We start from the raw sequence: 20,920 nt of genomic DNA, 5'->3' as shown, positions 1-20,920 counted from the left end.
CTCACTGCTTCTTTTACTTTGTTGTTTAGCCATGGTGGCACTTTTTTGGTTCTCTTACTATGTATTTTAATTTGGGCTATACATTTAAGTTAAGCCTCTATTATGTGTGGCAGACCCAGACCAGTGGGGTACAGGAGTCTGGTAGAGGGCAAATATACTGGTCACTGGATGAGTAGTTTTCTGTTCCCTGAGTGACCAGAGCAGGGGCTGCACTAGAGTAATCAGGAACCTGCTAGAACCAGTTCAGGCAGGCTAATTAGGACAGCTGGAGCCAATTAAGAAGAAACTATTAGAATCAATTAAGGCAGGCTAATCAGGGCACCTGGGTTTTAAAAAGGAGCTCACTTCAGTTTGTGGTGTGAGTGTGAGGAGCTAGGAGCAAGAGGTGCAAGGAGCTGAGAGGGTGTGCTGCTGGAGGACTGAGGAGCACAAGCGTTATCCGACACCAGGAGGAAGGTCCTGTGGTGAGAATAAGGAAGGTGTTGGGAGGAGGCCGTGGGGAAGTAGCCCAGGGAGTTGTAGCTGTCATGCAGCTGTTACAGGAGGCACTATAGACAGCTGCAGTCCACAGGGCCCTGGGCTGGAACCTGGAGTAGAGGGCGGGCCTGGGTTCCCCCCAAACCTCCCAATTAACCTGGACTGTGGGTTCTTCCAGAGGGGAAAGTCTCTGGGCTGTTCCCCAACCCTCATGGTGAATCTCTGAGGCAAGAAAATCTGCCAATAAGCGCAGGACCCACCAAGATAGAGGAGGCACTTTGTCACACTGGTGTCATCAATGGGATCTTGAGGTGCACAGCGCAGCGGAAGAAGGATGGTGATTTAAAAAAAAAAAAAGAGAGGGTTTATTTTTTTTCACCACAATGGATGACGCAGTGCGGGCACTGATACAAGCTACGGCGGCCCAGCAGGAGGCTACCCGTGTCCAGGCAGCCGCCCAACATGAGGCAGTGCCGCTGCAGCAAGAGACTAATCGCCTGCTGATGGACCAGGCTGCTCAAGACCGAGCTATGTTGCGGGAACTGGTAAACCAGGTAAACTCCTTTACAGAGCTGAATCGCGGCCATGATGGGATGCAGCTCATACTGGCCAGCCATTGGCTGCAGAAAATGACACGAGAGGATGATGTAGAGGCATACCTTCTGGCCTTTGAGAGGACAGCCCTATGGGAGGCCTGGCCTCGAGATCAGTGGTCTGGCATCCTTGCCCCATTCCTGTGTGGGGAGGTCCAGAAGGCCTACCATGATCTGCCTGAAGAGGCTGCGGCAGACGACCCGCAGCTGAAAGCAGAGATCCTGGCCAGATCTGGGGTAACGACAGCAGTGCAGGCCCAGCAGTATCATGGTTGGAGGTACCAGGAAGACAAAACCCCACAGTTCCAATTGTATGACCTCATTCATCTCGCACGAAAGTGGTTGCAAACAGAGTCCCGGAGTCCGGAAGAGATACTAGTGGTTCTGGTCATCGACCGATACATGAGGGGACTATCACCAGACCTTCGTGCCTGGGTAAGCCAGAACGAACCCTCCACCTATGACAAGGTTGTTGCCCTGGTAGAGAGGCGAGGGAGCTGACCTGACTAGTTAAGGAAGAGGCACCCCGGGTTAAACTAGCAGCACCAAGCCCTAAAGTTCAGGTGACTGGGCCACCAGGAGGGCCCAGGTGGAAAAAGAGAGAGGCTGAAGGCCCATCAGAGGCCACAAAGAGTCGGAGCACTGAGGGAGAAGAGGATCGTGATGTTAGACTGCCCAAACCAAGAGACCGGGGAACGCCTAGGGCTCCATACAGATGTTATGCCTGCGGGGAGTGGGGACACATAGCTGCAGTGTCCCAATGCTGAGGAGCCTATGCAGTGTAACCTGGGGAACTGGGCAGATCCATGCTCCCTAATCCACCTTGTGGGGGTCTCACTAACCCCACATATGTATACCAGACCAGTGAAACTAAATGGGGTAGGGACCACGGCACTGATTGATTCAGGGAGTGCTATCACGCTTATCTCAGGGAAGTTTGTGAAGCGTAGTCAGCTGCTACAGGCTAAACGTACGGGGATAACATGTGTCCATGGGACAGTTAGTTACTACCCCACCATCCCAGTAAAAATCGAGATCCAAGGGAACACTACTGAGGTAGCAGCAGGTGTAGTCCCTAAACTCCCATACCCGGTGCTCATAGGGAGGGACTTCCCAGGGTTTGGAAACTTACTCCCAGTAGGGGGATTGGAGAAAGATGGGGACCCTAAAATTGGTGAGGCATCCACAGCAGACTGTCAACCCCCAATCGTCTCTGAAATATCCCCAGATTTGTTCTCCACTCCCAGACAGGGTAGAAAAACAAAAAGGGAAAGAAGGGCAGCTAAGGCCTTGGGAACCCGAATACTGACCCAAAGCCAGAGGGTCGCTCTTGTAGGTAGGCGGACCCACGCAGCTGAAAAGGAGGCCACGCAGGAGGGAGAAGCACCTGAGTCTGACCCCCACCCTAATGCTTCTGAACCAGTAAAGGCAACAGAGACTGGGCCCCTAGATCTTGGGCAGATTAGCCCCGGGAGAGGAAATTTTGGACGGGACCAGGTGAAAGACCCAAGGTATGATAACATTAGGAAGGAGGTGACTGAAATAGATGGGGTCCCCGTGGAAGGGAAAACCCAGGGACCAGGACCCTACTTCATAACAAAGAAGGATCTCTTATACCGGATTGCACCAGTACAGGGGCAGAAGGTACAGCAGATCCTAGTACCTCAAAAACACCAGAACGCTGTATTAAGTCTTGCTCATAGTCATCTTTTTGGGGGGTATTTGGGGGTAGAGAAGACCCTGGCACGAGTCCTATGACGGTTCTTCTGGCCCGGAGTACATGAAGAAGTGCAGAGGTACTGTGCCTCCTGCCCGGAGTGTCAGCTGCACAGTCCCTGTCCCCACTTGAGGGCACCTTTAGTACCCCTTCCCATCATAGAGGTCCCCTTCGAGTGAATAGCCATGGACCTAGTGGGATCCCTGGAGAAGACAGCTCGAGGCCACCAATATATACTTGTTGTTTTGGACTAGGCTACTTGCTGCCCAGAAGCCGTCCCCCTGTGGAACACGGCCTCTAAAACTATAGCCAAAGAGCTGGTGGGGATCTTTGCCCGAATGGGGCTACCGAAGGAGATATTAACTGACCAAGGAACCTCATTTATGTCGAAACTAATGAAGGACCTCTGTACGCTGCTCCATATACATACCCTGAGAACTTCGGTCTACCATCCGCAGACTGATGGGTTGGTAGAAAGGTTTAACCGAACCCTCAAGGCTATGATAAGGAAGGTGGTAAGTTGGGACGGGAAGGATTGGGACACCCTACTACCCTACCTTATGCTCGCTATCCGGGAGGTACCTCAGGCCTCAACTGGGTTTTGCCCCTTTGAGTTATTATACGGGCATCACCCCCGTGGCATACTAGATATCGCCAAAGAGATCTGGGAAGAGGAACCCAATGAGGGGAGAAATATAATCGAGCATGTAATGCAGATGCGAGACCGGATAGCCTGTTACACCCCTGTTGTATGGGAACATTTGGAGAAGGCACAGGAGGCCCAGCGAACCTATTACAATCGCCAGGCAAAAGTGCGACTGTTCCAACCAGGGGCTCGGGTTATGATGTTGGTACCCACGGCAGAAAGCAAGCTTCTGGCCCAATGGCAGGGGCCCTATGAGGTGGTTGAACCCGTGCGGGAAGTAACCTACAAGGTGCAGCAGCCAGAATGCAGAAAACAAGAACAGATTTATCACGTTAACCTTCTGAAACCCTGGCATGCACAATGGTCCAAAAAGACCTAACCCAGGAAAACAGGCCTTCCAAACAGGTGAGAGTGTCTCCCGATTTAACACCAGACCAGAAGAATGAGGTGTCTGAGATGATCTTCCGGAACCAAGATGTGTTCTCAACAAAACCGGGTCGAACAACCGAGACATATCACCACATTGTCACGAACCCTGGGGCCAGAGTAACAATGAGGCCCTATTGGTGCCAGCGGCAAAAAGGGAGGAAATAAAAGCAGAAGTAAAAAAAAAATGCTGGAGTTGGGGATCATCGAAGAATCCCACAGTCAGTGGTCCACCCCAATCGTGCTGGTGCCCAAACCTGATGGCACCACAAGATTTTGCAACGACCTCCGGCAACTAAACGAAGTATCCCAGTTCGACGCGTACCCCATACTTCGCATAGATGAGCTAGTGGGCCGTCTGGGTAATGCCCGGTACTTGACTACCCTAGACTTGACAAAGGGGTACTGGCAGATTCCCCTTGCAGAAGACGCAAAGGAAAAGACTGCATTCTCTACACCAGAGGGTCTTTTTCAATATACTTTCCTCTCTTTTGGACTACATGGGGCCCCAGCTACCTTCCAGCGCCTCATGGCCAAGCTATTACGCCTGCATAACAGTTATGCTGCTGCCTACTTGGACGACGTGGTCATTCATACCCCAGACTGGGAAACCCACCTGGAGAAGGTGGAGGCAGTCCTCGATACCTTCAGGCGAGCTGGCCTTACAGCAAACCCTGCCAAGTGCGCTGTAGGATTTACAGAGGCCAAATATCTTGGCTACATTGTGGGAAAAGGTTTGGTAAAACCCCAAGTGAACAAGTTAGAGGCCATCCAAAATTGGCCCCGACCAAGTCTCAAGAAACCAGTCCGGGCGTTCCTAGGTGTGGTGGGGTATTACCGACAATTTATCCCCCACTTTGCCACAAGGGCAAGCCCCCTGACAGACCTAGTGAAAGCCCATGGACCTGATCTGGTGAGATGGTCTGACGCAGCAGAGGAAGCATTCACAGACCTACGGACTGCTCTCTGCAATAACCCCGTACTGATAGCCCCTGATTTCACCAAGGAGTTTATCCTGCAGACGGATGCATCGGAAGTAGGGTTGGGGGCTGTTCTATCACAGATGGTTGGGAAGGAAGAACACCCAATTCTATACCTCAGTCGGAAACTCCTTCCAAGGGAACAAAAATATGCAGTGGTGGAGAGAGAATGCCTCACTGTAAAATGGGCCATGGAAACATTGCGCTACTACCTGCTCGGGTGCAGATTTGTCCTCGTGACCGACCATGCCCCTCTTCAATGAATGCAGCAGAACAAGGAGAACACCACAAGGGTGACCAGATGGTTCTTATCCCTCCAACCTTTCCAGTTCCGTGTGCAACACAGAGCAGAGAGCCGTCATGGCAATGCCGATGGCTTGTCACGTGTGCACTGTCTGGCGTCCCAAGCTGCCCAACCCCTTGGCGTTGAGCAGGGGGGAAGGATATGTGACAGACCCAGACCAGTGGGGTACAGGAGTCTGGTAGAGGGCAAATATACTGGTCACTGGATGAGTAGTTTTCTGTTCCCTGAGTGACCAGAGCAGGGGCTTCACTAGAATAATCAGGAACCTGCTAGAACCAGTTCAGGCAGGCCAATTAGGACACCTGGAGCCAATTAAGAAGAAGCTGCTAGAATCAATTAAGGCAGGCTAGTCAGGGCACTTGGGTTTTAAAAGGAGCTCACTTCAGTTTGTGGTGTGAGTGTGAGGAGCTGGAAGCAAGAGGCGCAAGGAGCTGAGAGTGAGAGGGTGTGCTGCTGGCGGACTGAGGAGCACAAGCATTATCAGACACCAGGAGGAAGGTCCTGTGGTGAGAATAAGGAAGGTGTTTGGAGGAGGCCATGGGGAATTAGCCCAGGGAGTTGTAGCTGTCATGCAGCTGTTACAGGAGGCACTATAGACAGCTGCAGTCCACAGGGCCCTGGGCTGGAACCCGGAGTAGAGGGTGGGCCCAGGTTCCCCCCAAACCTCCCAATTGACCTGGACTGTGGGTTCTTCCAGAGGGGAAGATCTCTGGGCTCACATGGTGAATCTCTGAGGCAAGAAAATCTGCCAATAATCGCAAGACCCACCAAGATAGAGGAGGAACTTTGTCACATATGATGTCTTTAAAAAGTTTCCATGCAGCTTGCAGAGATTTCACATTTGGCGCTGTACCCTTTAATTTCTGTTTAACTAACCTCATTTTTGTGTAGTTCCCCTTTCTGAAATTAAATGCTACAGTGTTGGGCTGCTGTGGTGTTTTTCCTGCCACAGGGATATTAAATTTAATTATATTATGGTCACTATTACCAAGCGGTCCAGCTATATTCATCTCTTGGACCAGATCCTGTCCTCCACTTAGGACTAAATCAAGAATTGCCTCTCCTCCGGTGGGTTCCAGGACCAGCTGCTCCAAGAAGCAGTCATTTAAGATGTCAAGAAACTTTATCTCTGCATCCCGTTCTGAGGTGACATGTACCAAGTCACTATGGGGATAATTGAAATCCCCCATTATTATTATTATTGAGTTTTTTATTTTAATAGCCTCTCTAATCTCCTTGAGTATTTCAGTCACTATCACCATCCTGGTCAGGTGGTCAGTAATATATCCCTACCTCTATATTCTTATTATTAGAGCATGGAATTTCTATCCATAGAGATTCTATGGTACAGTTTGATTGATTTATGATTTTTACTTCATTTGATTCTATGCTTTCTTTCACATATAATGCCTCTTCCCCACCAGCACAACCTGTTCTGTCCTTCCAATATATTTTGTACCCTGGTATTACTGTATCCCATTAATTATCCTCATTCCACCAAGTTTCTGTGATGCCTGTTATATCAATATCCTCATTTAATACGAGGTTCACCCATTTTATTATTTAGTCTTCTAGCATTGGTATATAAGCACTTTTTAAAAACTTGTCTCCTTTTAGCTGTCTGTCATTATACAATGTATTTGAATGGGACTCTTTTTTTTTATTATTATTTGATTGTTTCTGATCAGACCCTGCCTGTATTTTATCATTTTCCATTCTCTCGTCCTCACTAGGACATAGAGATTCTCTATTAATAGATCCTCCCCTAAGGGATGTCTGAACCATGTGCTTCTTTGCACCTGTCGGCTTTCCCCCAGCCCTTAGTTTAAAAACTGCTCTACAACCTTTTGAATATTAAGTGCCAGCAATCTGGTTCCATTTTGGTTTAGGTGGAGCCCATCCTTCCTGTATAGGCTCCCCCTTTCCCCAAAGTTTCTCCAGTTCCTAATAAATCTAACCCCCTCCTCCCTACACCATTGTCTCATCCACTCATTGAGACCCTGCAGCTCTGCCTGTCTAACTGGCCTTGTCTAGCAGTCTGTGGGGACTGATCTGTTTAGATTTGTTTTCTTTATTTATGTATAACTGTGAAGATAATGTATGCGGATTATAAAATAGCCATGTTGTGTTTTAAAATCAAAGTTATTAGTTATTATGTTTCTTTATAAGATTTTATAAACTAGGCACTTAATTAAGTTAATTCCTTTTGTTCATTTTGGGACTTGAATGTGGGAGATTGACCCTGTGCAATCTCCTGACTGAAAATCCTTAGAGACTGAATTCTGGGTCTCCAGCTGCTTTTCTTTGTGAATTGGGGTTTTTTAGGCACTGGAGAAAGGCAATGAAGTGAACTCTAGCCCACCCAAAGGTTACACAAACACCCACAAACTGGCAATTTTGATTCCAAAATTTGCAGGGCCTCATGGGATTTGTAGTTCAGGTACCTCATCCCCTTTCTCCTCCATGGGCTGTGCAACCCAGCCAGCCTACACCTCCATGGAACTCCCATGATGCACCAGCAAGATGGGGAGATGATGGGATGGGAAATGTTAGTTCAGACGAGAGCCCAGCCTCGACAGGAGAATGGGGCATGAGGCACCCGAACTATAATTTGCATGTCACAGCAGCAGCTCCAGAGGATGTGGTTTAATGTTGACCAACCCAAATGAAATATTTAAATTTGCTTCCACAAATTGAAACAAGAGCTGTCACTGAGATCAACAATTCTCAAAACAAACAAACAAAAGCCTTGAAAAAACAAACAAGCTCTGGGAGTTTTTAACACAAAGTTTTAAAATTTTCCCTGGAAAGCTCTTCTCCCTTCCATTTTCCTACCACTGCTAGTGAAGGGCCACCCTGGGCCACAGGGCCGGCTCCAGGCACCAGCCTGGCAAGCAGGTGCTTGGGGCGGCTGCTCCGGAGAGGGGCGGCACGTTCAGCCATTCGGCGGCAATTCGGCGGACGGTCCCTCACTCCCACTCAGAGCGAAGGACCTCCCGCCGAATTGCCGCCGCAGATCGCGATCGCGGCCCTTTTGATTTCTGTTTTGCAATACATATTCCCTCTCTGTGCTGGCACATAGGAAGCTGCATTCCCTTTGCTCAGGGCAGCAGCCAGCCTGAAATGCCCCCGGGTCTGTGGGGATGCACCTCTCACCCTGGTATCAGCTGTGTACAGTTGTCTGAAAGGGCTGGTTTGGGTTTGCTGCATCTGAGTTTGGGGCTTCAGCTCAGTCCTGGGCAATTAGGGGCTGTGAGGGAGGCATGCTCAGCCTCTCTGAAGGGGCACAAAAGGTCATCCAAAGAGAACAAGGGTTTAGAGATTGTTCAGAAAAGGGGTCAGAGAGGATTTGCCTTACAAAGAATTCCCCGTTGACCGGGGGCTGGTAGATCCCATCGAATGTGCAGGACTGCGTCTGGCCGCATGCCGTGAAGTTGAAGATCTGTTTGATGGCCATACGGCACTCGGAGGCATTCCCTGTGCCCACCAGTGTGGCGTTCCAGGAGGCTTGGGACGGGGTCTGCGCATGAGAGGCAGTGCAGGGCATGCTGTGAATGGAAGCTGCTGTGGTAGTTTCCTGGTATCCTTCAGGGTAGCAGGGGTGGTTAATGGAGCCCTGGGCCCTCATGTTCTGGGAACAGTGAAATCACATGGTCATTCATAGAGTGAAGACTCATTCCTATCCCCTGCCCTCATTAAACATGATGGGGCATCCCAGTCTGAGGGCAGGAATGTACTGGGAGTCAGAGGACAGGCAGGCAGCTCAGTGAGAGGTTTTCCTTTTAAGGCCACTGGCCCAGCTGCTGGGGCTTCTTACTATGGAGTTGTATTATCATCAGATTTATAGTTGGCTTTGTCAGACCCAGACCTATCTGTGCATCTGCAGCCCCCTGCTCTCCCTCTCATGCAATCCTCTTGCAGCTCTGGATGCATGCTGAGCTGAATGGGAGAAGAGTGCAGGGGCTCCTAGAGGCTACAGGTGTTGCCAAGCCTCAGAGACCCAGCAGCCTCCCCAACTCATCTGGCAAAGTGCAATTCAGGTCCTTCGGCATCGTACACAAACCCTCATGGCCATGTGGCCTCTAAGGTGAGCGTGATGTGATTCCCCACTGAATCCCTATAAAGCAGGAGGCTGAATGGTGGACAATGCTAGAGTCTCTGAACCCTGGCAGTGCCTGCAGCCTTGACAAGCCCCTCGCCCTGGCCCTAGCTCAGGGTCCCCACAGTGCGTAGGTACCTCTGTAGCCATGACTGGAGATGGCATCTCCTGCTCCTCCCTTGTATATCTCAGAAGGGCAGCATCAGTCAATCCCTCCTGTTCTCCCCACTGTTCCTGCCTTACAAGGCCTCCATCAGCCAAGCCCCTGCTTCTCTCCTCGCCTCCCGGGGATACCTTGAAAAATTTCCCAGCTTCAAGCCTCTGCTCCCCTCCTCTCCCCCATGCTCCTCCCAAGGCCTGCTTTATACCAGATACTGCTCCTCACGACCCCCCTGGGCCCCACAGAGCCTGCTGCAGGTGCTAAGCCCCCTCTGATGCTGCTCCCTGTGCTCCCATTTGCATTTAATAGAAACAAAATCCTATTGATAGAATGAGGATAGAGTCAAACTGCCACCAAACGTTCTCTCACTTCTGTTATTTTCAGGATCAGCTGTTTCAGCGCCTGATTCTGTCCATAGCAGAGATAGCTGTGTGTGTAGATAGTGTAGGTAAACCCATAGAGCCTGAACTTAGAGGCTTTTGTCTGGTCAGTTATTGGACCAATGGGGATAAAGCTGATTTGGGTTGATGCTCCTCCAAGGTCCAGTGCACCCAGGATCTTGGCTGACTGAGGATGGATCCAGTCACGTTGTTTGGGAGAGTACTGCTAAGACAAAACAGGGATCACATGGAGAGACAGTCCAGTCTTGAGTTATTCCTATGGGATGCGAGCTGTATAAGAACTGGTATAAAAACAAATTGAATGGAATCAAATAGAATAAAACAGAAGGGGTTAACTGCACTGCAAAAGTCACCTGCCTACAGAATCTGAAAATATAGCCTCTGAAAACTCTTGGAACTGAAATTTGATCTGGTTTCACCCAGGAGAGACCCTTGATTTCCTTTTAGTGTTTAACAGGGAAACTTATTTATAATTTTTCCTTTTCTTTCATCTGTAGGCTTAATAATGGCAGGTTTGTTTGTGTTTATGTCATCTGATACTGTCTCTGGGATAATTGCGATTCTGAGGTGTCAATAGCTTATTGGTCATGGGGTTTTTAAACTATAATATCATCTGAGAATATTGCATCATACTGGAATACTAGGAGCTGGCTGGCTTGGGGGTTGATACTCTAATAGGATAAAGAACCTTTCACTTCTATGTTACTAGCAGTAACTAGTCTGAAAGTTGACACCATCTGACTGCTGCTTAGTGTGGTAGCCTCCATACAAAGTTAGATAGTTTCTATCCAGTCCTTCCTGGGCATTATCATTGTGGGCTGCTGTCAATCCAGTACCTTTCATCAGCCTGAATTAACTTACACATTTAAGAATCTAAAATAATAATAGCACAGATGGTGTTTCCATCTCTCATTAGCCACACCTTGGTGAAGGAGTCCAGCAGATAGTTGATGGTGATCCAGCCATAGGCTCCTTCCTCTTCCCCTGTAATAATCCGAGCCCCGTGGAAATTCACAGGATACTGTTGTATGGTCTTAGCGACTTCATTCAGGACCTGGTCTGCAGCTGACTTGTTTTCCATGCTAAAGGGTGTGCAAAGGGAAAGAGTCTCCAAAACAATGGAATCAACAGCACTGAGAAAATGCAAGGACATTTTATTTCATAGACATTGGATTTTTGCAGCAAACGTTCCACACTGCAGGAGATTGGTAGTTTTACACGTCTCTTTCTGCTAACTGAACCCAAACTGCATTTTTGTCTTGATTTGGAATCACGTAGATAAAAGCAAGGTAAAAATAACACTGCTCTCCTTCTTTCATGGAACATCACCCCAGGTTCTGTATATTTGTTTCATACCATCTGTCTTTATTTGCTTTAAGTATTTCATAGATTTGTAGCTTTTAAGCCCAGAAGCAATAATTATGCTCTAGTGTGACCTCCTGCATAGCACAGATCCTAGAATTCCTGCATCAAGCCCAGGAACTGCAGCTGAACTAGAGTGTCTCTTTTGGAAGACATGTGCCTTGGTTTGAAGACTCTAAGTGATGGGAAATTCATAGCTGCCAAGGCCAGAAGGGACCATTGTGCTCATCTAGTTGGACCTCCCGCACAGCACAGGCCACAGAACCTCACCCACCCACTCCTGTGATAGACCCCTAACCCCTGGCTGAGTTACGGACGTCCTCAAATCATGATTTAAAACTTCAACCTATAGTTATAGTCTAACCTGCTATAACACAGGACATAGAACTTTCCTGAAAAGCTTCCTAGGCCATATCTTTTAGAGACACATCCAGTCTTGATTTAAAAACGTGTAAGTTATCAGCTTTGCTGAACTGTCCACAAAGTGTCAGAGCTAAACCTAGGTGCCTCACAGCAGCAGACACTTGTTCCCCATTTTGAACCTAGATTTTGTGACAAAGTAATGGAGCAAAGAAAGTACCATAGACAACAACAGGACTATTACTAGGGTGCTGTCCATCTGAGGGGGAACTCATTAAAGGCTGTAATTACACTGTCTATTCCCAGACAAAATCTTCAGACAGCAAACTCATTGTAACTTTGTAGTTATAAAAGACTGTGGGAGAATGGATGTTCCCGTGGTTAGGGTGCTAGCCTTTGACTTAGGAGACCTCTGTTCATTTTCCTGCTCCACCACAGCAGCAGTCCTGTGTTACTTTGGACACATCACTTAGTTGCTCTGGGGTTACCCCCTCCATGTGTATAGTGGGGGTAATAGCATGGTCCTGCCTCGTGAGGACAAATACATTAAAGATTGTGCTGTGCTCACACAGTACAGTACTAGGGACCATGTATGTAATTCCAAATTAAGGATGATGCTTTGAAAGTAACAATTCAAAGTTTAGGTTCCACAAAATCCTCTATCCCGCCCCCACCTGCAGGGCCAGCTCCGGGCATCAGCGAAGGAAGCAGGTGCTTGGGGTGGCCAATGGAAAGGGGCAGCACGTCTGGGTCTTCAGCGGTGGGTCTCTCTCTTCCTCTTAGAGCTGCCACCGAAGAATGAAGCAGCACAATTGAGCTGCCGCCAACGTGCCACCGATCAGCTTTATCTTTTTTTTTTTTTTTTTTTTTTTTTCCCCACATTGCTGCTTGGGACGGCAAAAAAGCTGGAGCCGGCCCTGACTACCTGGAGTCTGTTCAGCAAGAGAGACTCCATGTGGATGGGTGGTATCATTAACAGTGAACTTCTCCCTCCCACTGCCACACCCAGGGCCAGAGGCCCAAGGGCTCAGCATCCCCAATCAGGGCCAAGTTTTCTGGAGAGCTCGGCACCCAGCATGCACCCAGTGTGCTGAGCTCTACGGAGGATCTGGTCTCTTTCTGAGGTGCTAGAACGGGAGCTAAGGGTGCCTGTGAGTGCTGAGCCAGCTGTAGTCGTACTGGGCTGGGGGGTGTTGTGTCACCACAGACAGACTTTTGTTTACCCCAGAGACCCTGTGTTATTACCTCAGCAGCCTCATGCCTGCTGTAGCTCCAAGGTATACTGGTACCTCCCTCTGTCTCTCATCAGGAATGACCTTCAGGGCGTCCTCTAGACAGCTCCGGAGGGACACACCAGCTTTGGGAGGGTCATTGGCGTAGCTCGATATGCCAGGTCCTGGAACATAGTTATGTTGATAAGAGTGACTGGGGATGGGACAGGGTGCAATGAGAGGACGTAAAGGGCTGAGGCAGGGCCGGCTCTAGGATTTTTGCTGCCCGAAGCAAAACCAATTTTGGCCGCGCCCCCCCCCCCCTTATTTAATTACCCCCCCCCCCCGGCCCCGCCTCAACTCCGCCTCTTCCCCAAATCCCCAGCCCTGCCTCCTCCCCCCAGGCTCTCAAACCTGGGACGGGGGAGACTCCGAGTGGCCGCGGCGTGGCGCCGCTTCTCCCCCTCCCTCCCAGGCTCTCAAGTCTGGGAGGGAGGGGGAGCAGCGGCACGCAAAACAGCTGTTTCACGCGCTGCGGCCGCTCGGGATTTCCCCCTCCCTCCCTGGTTTGAGAGCCTGGGAGGGAGGGGGAGACTCCGAGTGGCCGCGGCACGGGCGCCGCTTCTCCCCCTCCCTCCCAGATGCCCAAGCCTGGGAGGGAGGGGAACAGCGGCGCATGAAACGGCCGCTTGGGCTCTCCCACTCCCTCCCAGGTTTGAGAGCCTGGGAGGGAGGGCGAGTAGCAGAGCGCGAATCAGCTGTTTCGCGCGCCGTGGCAGCAGCAGCGGAGGTGAGCTAGGTCGGCCGGGGCACATTTTTAGGGGCGGCATTCTGGCGCCGGCCATGCCACCCCTAAAAATGTGCCGCCCCAAGCACCAGCTTGTTTTGCTGGTGCCTAGAGCCGGCCCTGGGCTGAGGCCTGGTACCTCACGGGAGTGTGATGGGTAACCTGCTTGTGAATCCCTCAGTAACCACGTCACTCAACTCTCTGCTTCGCCTCCTGAAGCATGATCATTAGGTGGAAGGAGCCAGGTGGCATGCAGGCTGTGCTGTAGTGGGCAGTCTCTCACTCCAGGCCAGGAGACAGGAACCGCCTTCATGTTGGCACTAGGCAGCACAGGCTGGCTTATTCTGAAAGCCAGGCATCCAGGCAGAATCAGAGGGTCTGCTTGTGTCCAGAAGCCTCAATAATGAATCCTCTTTATTTCCATTACAGACTAGCCCTGGCTCCCCTCTACTGGGAGGTAAGATCACAGGAGGCCATATTGTACCTTTATGGCACACTTCTGTGCTGCAGGGGCCACCTGTAACCTTTCAGTGCTTCTCACCATGCCAGCACAGTACCCAAACCTGTGGTCAAAACTCCTACATAGGAAGCTCACGGCAGAGATACAGGCCGCAGAGTCCCAGCTCAGCAGAGGCATCTGTGTTCATTGGCCCTCACTGCAGCCATTTGTTCGTGGAGACCAAAAGAGGAATCGGGCCCAGAAAAAAAAAGCAGAGATACTGGAGTGTTTCAACCTCCCCAAAATAATACAGGATAAGTTTAGCAACAGGTGAGCAAGCAAAGACTCCAGGGCCCAGCCCTGCCTGCTAACGGGAAGCCTGGGATTTCTGCTTGACTCAGCCTCCCTTTCCAGCACCACTCAAAAACTGACATCAGGGAGATCTCATTTAACCTGGGAAAACCATTGCACAGTGAGAGTCCCTCCTGCAGGGAAGTGGGAAAAGCCCTGCAGCAGCAGATGAGCTTTGCTCTACTGATTACATTCTGGCACAAGATCTCATGCCATGTTGCCCGGAGGACTGGTGGAGTGGTGCATTGAAAGCTGTTTTGAAGTTGTAAGCGATCACTTTTAGTCCTCAGGGGTTTTCCTGGTCCTGCTTGCAGGTTAGGGAGCTCTGTAAGGAAATGTGCAATCTGACTCTTCAGCAGTCTGTCTTCAAACACCCAGCCAACAGCGAGGTGGAGTGAGATGTGTTTGCCTTAGGGAACAGGCTGCTTTATTCGCTCTTGTTCTGGGGTTCTTGTGTGTGATTGTTCTGAATTCTAAGAAATAAAGTAGTGTTATATTTAGGGCTGTCAAGCAATTAAAAAATTAATCGTGATTAATTGTGCGATTAATTGCACTGTTAATAATGGAATATCATTTATTTAAATATTTTTGGATGTTTTTTATATTTTCAAATATATTGATTTCAATTACAACAAAGAATAAAAAGTGTACAGTGCTCACTTTATATTTATTTTTGATTACAAGCGCTGTAAAAAACCAAAAATAGTATTTTTCAATTCATCTAATACAAGTACTTTAGTGCAATCTCTTTATCATGAAAGTTGAACTTACAAATGTAGAATTATATACAAAAAAGCTGCATTCAAAAATAAAACAATGTAAAATTTTAGAGCCTGGAAGTCCACTCTGTCCTACTTCTTATTCACCCAATCGCTAAGACAAAGGTTTGTTTACATTGGCAGGAGAAAATGCTGCCCGCTTCTTGTTTACAATGTCAAGCGAAAGATTCGTATGTCCCTTCATGCTTCAACCACCAATCCAGTGGACATACGTCCATGCTGATGACAGGTTCTGCTCAATAACAATCCAAAGCAGTGCAGACCAAAGCATGTTCATTTTCTTCATCATGAGTCAGATACCACCAGCAGAAGGTTGATTTTTTTTTTCTTTTGGTAGTTTGGTTTCTGTATTTTCCGCATTGGAGCGTTGCTCTTTTAAGACTTCTGAAAGCATGCTCCACACCTTGTCCCTCTCAGATTTTGGAAGGCACTTCAGATTCTTAAATCTTGGTTCGGTTAGAAATCTCACATTGGTACCTTCTTTGTGTCTTGTGAAATCTACAGTGGAAATGTTCTTAAAATGAGCATGTGCTGGGTCATCATCCAAGACCGCTATATCATGAAATATATGGCAGAATGCAGGTAAAACAGAGCCGGAGACATACAATTCTCTTCCAAGGAGTTCAGTCATGAATTTAATTAACGCATTTTTTTTTAACGAGTATTATCATCATGGAAGCATGTCCTCTGGAATGGTGGCCGAAGCATGAAGGGTCATACGATTGTTTAACATCTGTCACGTAAATACCTTGCAATGTCAGCTACAAAAGTGCCATGCAAATGCCTGTTCTCACTTTCTGGTGACATTGTAAATAAGAAGCGGGCAGCATTATCCCCTGTAAATGTAAATAAACTTATTTGTCTTAGCGACTGGCTGAACAAGAAGTAGGACTGAGTGGACTTGTAGGCTCTGAAGTTTTAGATTGTTTTGTTTTTGAGTGAAGATATGTAACAAAAAAAAATCTACATGTATAAGTTGCACTTGCACGACAAAGAGGTTGCACTATAGTACTTGTATGAGGTGAATTGAAAAATATAGTTTCTTTTGTTTATCTTTTTACAGTGCAAATATTTGTAATAAAAAATAATATACACTTTGATTTCAATTACAACTCAGAATACAATGTATATGAAAATGTAGAAAAACATCCAAAATATTTAATACATTTCAATTGGGATTCTATTGTTTAACAATGCAATTAAAATAGATTAATTGCGATTAATTTTTTTAATCATGATTAATTTTTTTGAGTTAATCTCGTGAGTTACCTGTGACTAATCGACAGCTCTAGTTACATTGTAACCTTCCAGCAAGAGCATTTTAACTGCTCTGTGTGTGTGTGTGTGTGTGTGTGTGTGTGGGTGTGCGATGAACATAAAAGCTGGCAGGGTTCCTTCACCACAGTTGTTGCAGTGAGCGCTGGCAGGTTCGGGGGAGACTCTGGAAAGCCATATCTTCTTTCCCAGTGAGGAGCAAGATTGGAAGCCAGGGATTCCTCCCTATCTTTTCCCTCAAGAGTAGTGGCAGTGTTCCTATCCCCTGCTCAGCCAGAGCAGAGGAGGAAAGGGAGGTGATTACCCTCTTGGAATGCAGAACTCAGTGATAATTCCTGCATTCCAAGGAGGTTGTCACAGTGTACCTTGCCTCTGGTGGTACACTATAGTGCACTCTATCACTATAAGAGGAGTGAAAACCTATGCAGATGCCAATGAAGCCACCCTGAGCTTCCACTCACATTAGATGGAGGGTCACTAGAGGTGGGTTCTGTTGTCCCTCCCATTATAAGTGAATCCAGACAAGGGGTGAGGGATAAGCGCTGTGGACTCATCTCTCCATGCAGTGTCATTTCTATGACTGAGTTGCCTGTGTCTATAGACAACTGTGGCTAGCTGTGATGCACCCCAAAGTGCTGAGATTTTGGAGGCTGCCCTGAAAAGTTCCCCCCAAGGTCAGGTTGATTTGCTGTGGCCAGAGGTTGTGCATGGTGCCAGGGAGCAACTGGAAACAGGAATCCCTTGACTTCAGGCAACCTAGATGCTGCAACTCTTGCTATAACCACTGTGCTTCCCCAGTGTCAGTAGGGCACGATCGTCTTCTGTAGAAGAGACTTGTCCACCAGACTCTTACACTTCATCCAACATTTCCATCACCTAGGTGCCCTGCTGCATAAGAAATCTCAGAGGAGCTCTGAACCCATGGTGTTTCCCTCACAGCGGGGCAGGAATACTGACCTTGGACATTACAGGATAACGTCTGGCTGACCACTCCGGTGTCATTCGTTTTGTCAGATGTCCACTGGTAGACGAACAGAGAGGTGTGGGATGAGCCTGCATCGAACACCATCCCGTACTGGAAGGCATAACCAAAACATGATGGGTCTGGTAAGCCAGAGCAGAAACTGGGGCCTTCCATCCCCCCGCACTAATGTTTGCTCAAGGGCTGAATAGGTCAGTGAGAGTTAGAGACATGGGCTTCTGCTCCTTAGCCGAATGGGCCCTCTGATGTCATAGAATCATAGAAGATTAGGATTGGAAGAGTCCTCAGGAGGTCATCTAGTCCAGCCCCTGCTCAAAGCAGGACCTACCCCAACTAAATCATCCCAGCCGGGGCTTTGTCAAGATGGGCCTTAAAAACCTTAAAACCTGTGCCTCAGTTGAAAGTGAAGTAGAAACAGGCTGGTCCCTTGAGCATGTTGCCTCAGCTAATGCACACTGGCTAACTCCACTGAAGTCAATCGGTTTCCAGCCCTGCCCCTGCAGTCCACAGATTGATGATAATTTACACCATCAGCGCAACTGCATTTTCCTTGTTGCAGTTTTACTGATCTTTTATTTTCTTTGTTGGTTTAATGTTCGTCAGTGTGGTTCAAAGATGCCATATTGACAGCCCTGGGCCTGAAGAGCTCACCCCCAGAATACAGGCTACGATGATGTAAGCTTCCTCCCTTCCATGTGCCGCAGCCCTGTACATGTCTGGGGGTTGAGGGAAGGTCAGTCACTGTACTGCTCATTGGGAACATCCATACGTGCACTGAGACCAGAATCCAGAATTTCTTCTCAGCAATCCATCTTTCCCTCAGTGACTGCACCAACAATTCCATCATGCAGCATTTTCAACATCACAAATTCAGATCTGTGCAATCTTATGTCTGTGGCATCTACAGAGGCTCTGACGTGTTACAGGACTTTGCTGTAGGGCAGAGGTTTCTCAGAACTTTTCAAAGCATGGGTCACAACTTACTAGAGATTCCCAGACAAACACTATGCTAACACAGAGTTAAGGTTGAGAGTTCATATGAGTAATTTAGGGTAAAATACATCACAAGGATTGTGTAAGTATTCCCAAATCCAAGCATTATAAACCTGGGAAGTTCAGAGTTAAAATTACACTTAAAAGAAATCTAAATATGTTAAGCTATGAAACTGCACAATTAGGATACCCACACAACCTTAACTCTGCCTTTGTGACACCATGCCAGATCCATAGGAGTATGATGCAGGCATTTTCGTATATGTTGTACCACAAGATATTAACTGATTTGGAATTATGGATTTTCTTTTTCTTCCCCCGCCCCTCCTTGTGGTGAGCCACAACTGGCCCCTCTGGACTCCTATCTCAGGGACCCCTCCTCTGATTCACAATCACCCGGGCCACCTGATCTCCCATTTGCTATCTCAGGGACCACTTCCCCTCCCATTCATGGTTATATAACATCTCTCTATGGCAACTATGACAATTGTTTACATGAGCAAGTAACATTTGGAAAGTCTTTAGGCTGGGATTTCCAAAGAGACGTAAGGGACTTAGGTGGCCAAATCTTGAAAGTCAACGGGGGCTGGGCACCTGAGCTCTCAGAAAGTCCCAGTTTAGATGTACATTAAGCTGTATGTTTATGGGATGTAGCAGCCGGAAACAAGGAGACTTAGGCTGTCTCTACATGGCCACTTTCGGCGCTAAAACTTTAGTCATTCAGCGGTGTGAATAAACACTCCCCAGAGCGACAAAAGTTTTAGTGCTAAAAAGCGCCAGTCTAGACAGCGCTTTATCGCCAGGAGCCACGCTTCTGTCGATAAAGCTACTACCACCCCTCGTTCGGGGTGGTTATTTTTTATTGCCGGGAGAGCTCTCCCCCAGCAATAAAGCGTGACTACATTGCCCATGTCACTGCGCTGCCACGGCCATGCTGTAATGTGGGCAGTGTAGTCGTACCCTTAGAACCACGTGAGCAGCCACCTGTCTCCGCGCCACCAGCAAGTCTCTGCAGACCACTGCTGGAGCACTGCTGTTGTAGGATAAAGTGGAAGGATGGAGAAACTTTGGAGTGAATGAAAATGATCTCTCACAGAATGTCTACTTCTGACATTCCCCCAAAGCGGTAGCAGAGTAGATATAGCCATCTTCTACTCTAGCTTTCCTATCCCGGCAGTCCCACTGGGCTTAGGGTGAACAGCCATCCTGATATTATTGGGACCATCCTGATATATTGGGGCTTTGTCTTATATATGCAACTATACTCCACAGGTGCCAACTTTTGCCCCAGCCTACCCCAACTCCGCCCCTCCCTGCCCCTATTGGATCGCTCCCCAAATCCCCACCCCGGCCCCGCCTCCTCCCCCAAGCGCGCCAGGTTCCCCCTCCCTCCCAGGCTTGCCACGCAAAACAGCTGTTTCGCAGTGCAAGCGCTGGGAGGGAGGGGGGAGAAGCAGGACCCAGCGGTGCGCTCAGGGAAGGAGGCAGAGCGGAGGTGAGCTGGGGCGAGGGGCAGGGTGGGGTTTTTCCCCATGGGTGCTCCAGCCCCGGAGCACCCACGGAGTCGGCGTCTATGCTATACCCCTTACCCCTCCCAAAAAGTCCCAATTTTTCACACTTGCTATCTGATCACCCTAGCTGGGCTTGCATGGATTTAAACAGAGGGCTGAGCACATAATGTTCCAGCTCCATGTTAATTTCTGCACCTCCACCAAGTCTGTCACAGTGTAAGAGTCCTTTTGAAAATATGCTGGGATTCAGCATTGGGGATGGCATTGGGATGGGTTCTTAATTTGTAAAGGCCCAAACTTATGTTCTCTTCTTCCCAGCTGGCCCAGACAGAGGTCTTTGATTAGAAGTTTGTAGAGTGCCTAGCACAATGAAGTCCTGATGCTGACTGGGCCTTTCGTTCCAACAGCAATAACAATAACCCTGCAATTTCTTGTGTGATCTGTTGTATTTTTCAAACACATGTGGGGTTCTGCCTGTATTTCACTTTTTCTTCAGTATGCAGGGAGGTTGGGAAGTCTATACCTGCAAAGCTATGGCAATGCACTTTTACTTGTTGCTAAAAATATTGACTTATAAAATTTTTGGTAAACTCCAAAATTTCCAAGCATCCATACAATGCTACTGGACTCTGTATTCTGTAGCTCAGGGACTCACCTTGTTGTTAGGTGCCAAGGAAACATTTTGGATCCTCACCAGGCTGAGAATGAGGACGATGGACGAAGACACAGCCAGCGCTACCAGAATGGCAGGGATGTAGCGTCTCAAATCGATGCTCATTTTAAAAGTCACCTGCAACACACACACACACACATGCAGAAAAGTAGAAGGGCAGTTCAAAGGGTTGGTTCGATGTGGCCACTGGGGATCATCGCTGTTTAGCAGACAGCAAGGGTTTCCTATCTGCAAAATGGGGATCATGATTCTGACCTGCTTTGTAAAGAGCTTTGAGATCAATTGATGCTGTAGAACAGCTAGGGATTATCAGTATCCCTCAAAGGCAATGTTCCCCACTAGCCATTCATGGCTCAGCCTCTGTTTTTACATTTGAGGCTTATTTTTTCAACTG

The 20,920-nt window shown here is 48.4% G+C and overlaps 1 protein-coding gene across 2 annotated transcripts in view; it reads right to left on the bottom strand.

The window, feature by feature from the left end:
- LOC101946123 (ectonucleoside triphosphate diphosphohydrolase 8-like) overlaps positions 1-20,920 on the bottom strand; it is a 71,880-nt gene that overhangs the window by 10,705 nt on the left and 40,255 nt on the right. The window contains exons 2-7 of one of the 2 annotated variants that reach the window (XM_042855690.2): positions 20,509-20,643; positions 17,325-17,442; positions 12,771-12,921; positions 10,726-10,885; positions 9,772-10,008; positions 8,502-8,774 (exon numbers count right to left, since the gene is read on the bottom strand). In XM_042855690.2, the coding sequence (XP_042711624.2) occupies positions 8,502-8,774; positions 9,772-10,008; positions 10,726-10,885; positions 12,771-12,921; positions 17,325-17,442; positions 20,509-20,631 (1,062 nt within the window). In that variant the 5' untranslated portion in view covers positions 20,632-20,643. The remainder of the gene's footprint in view (positions 1-8,501; positions 8,775-9,771; positions 10,009-10,725; positions 10,886-12,770; positions 12,922-17,324; positions 17,443-20,508; positions 20,644-20,920) is intronic. The other variant, XM_042855691.2, reaches the window with a different exon arrangement.

The sequence above is a fragment of the Chrysemys picta genome, chromosome 18 (genome assembly GCF_011386835.1).
Source record: "Chrysemys picta bellii isolate R12L10 chromosome 18, ASM1138683v2, whole genome shotgun sequence".
Classification (NCBI taxonomy): domain Eukaryota; kingdom Metazoa; phylum Chordata; order Testudines; family Emydidae; genus Chrysemys; species Chrysemys picta.
Note: the sequence above shows the minus strand (reverse complement) of the source record. Positions and strands in the feature narration are given on the sequence as shown.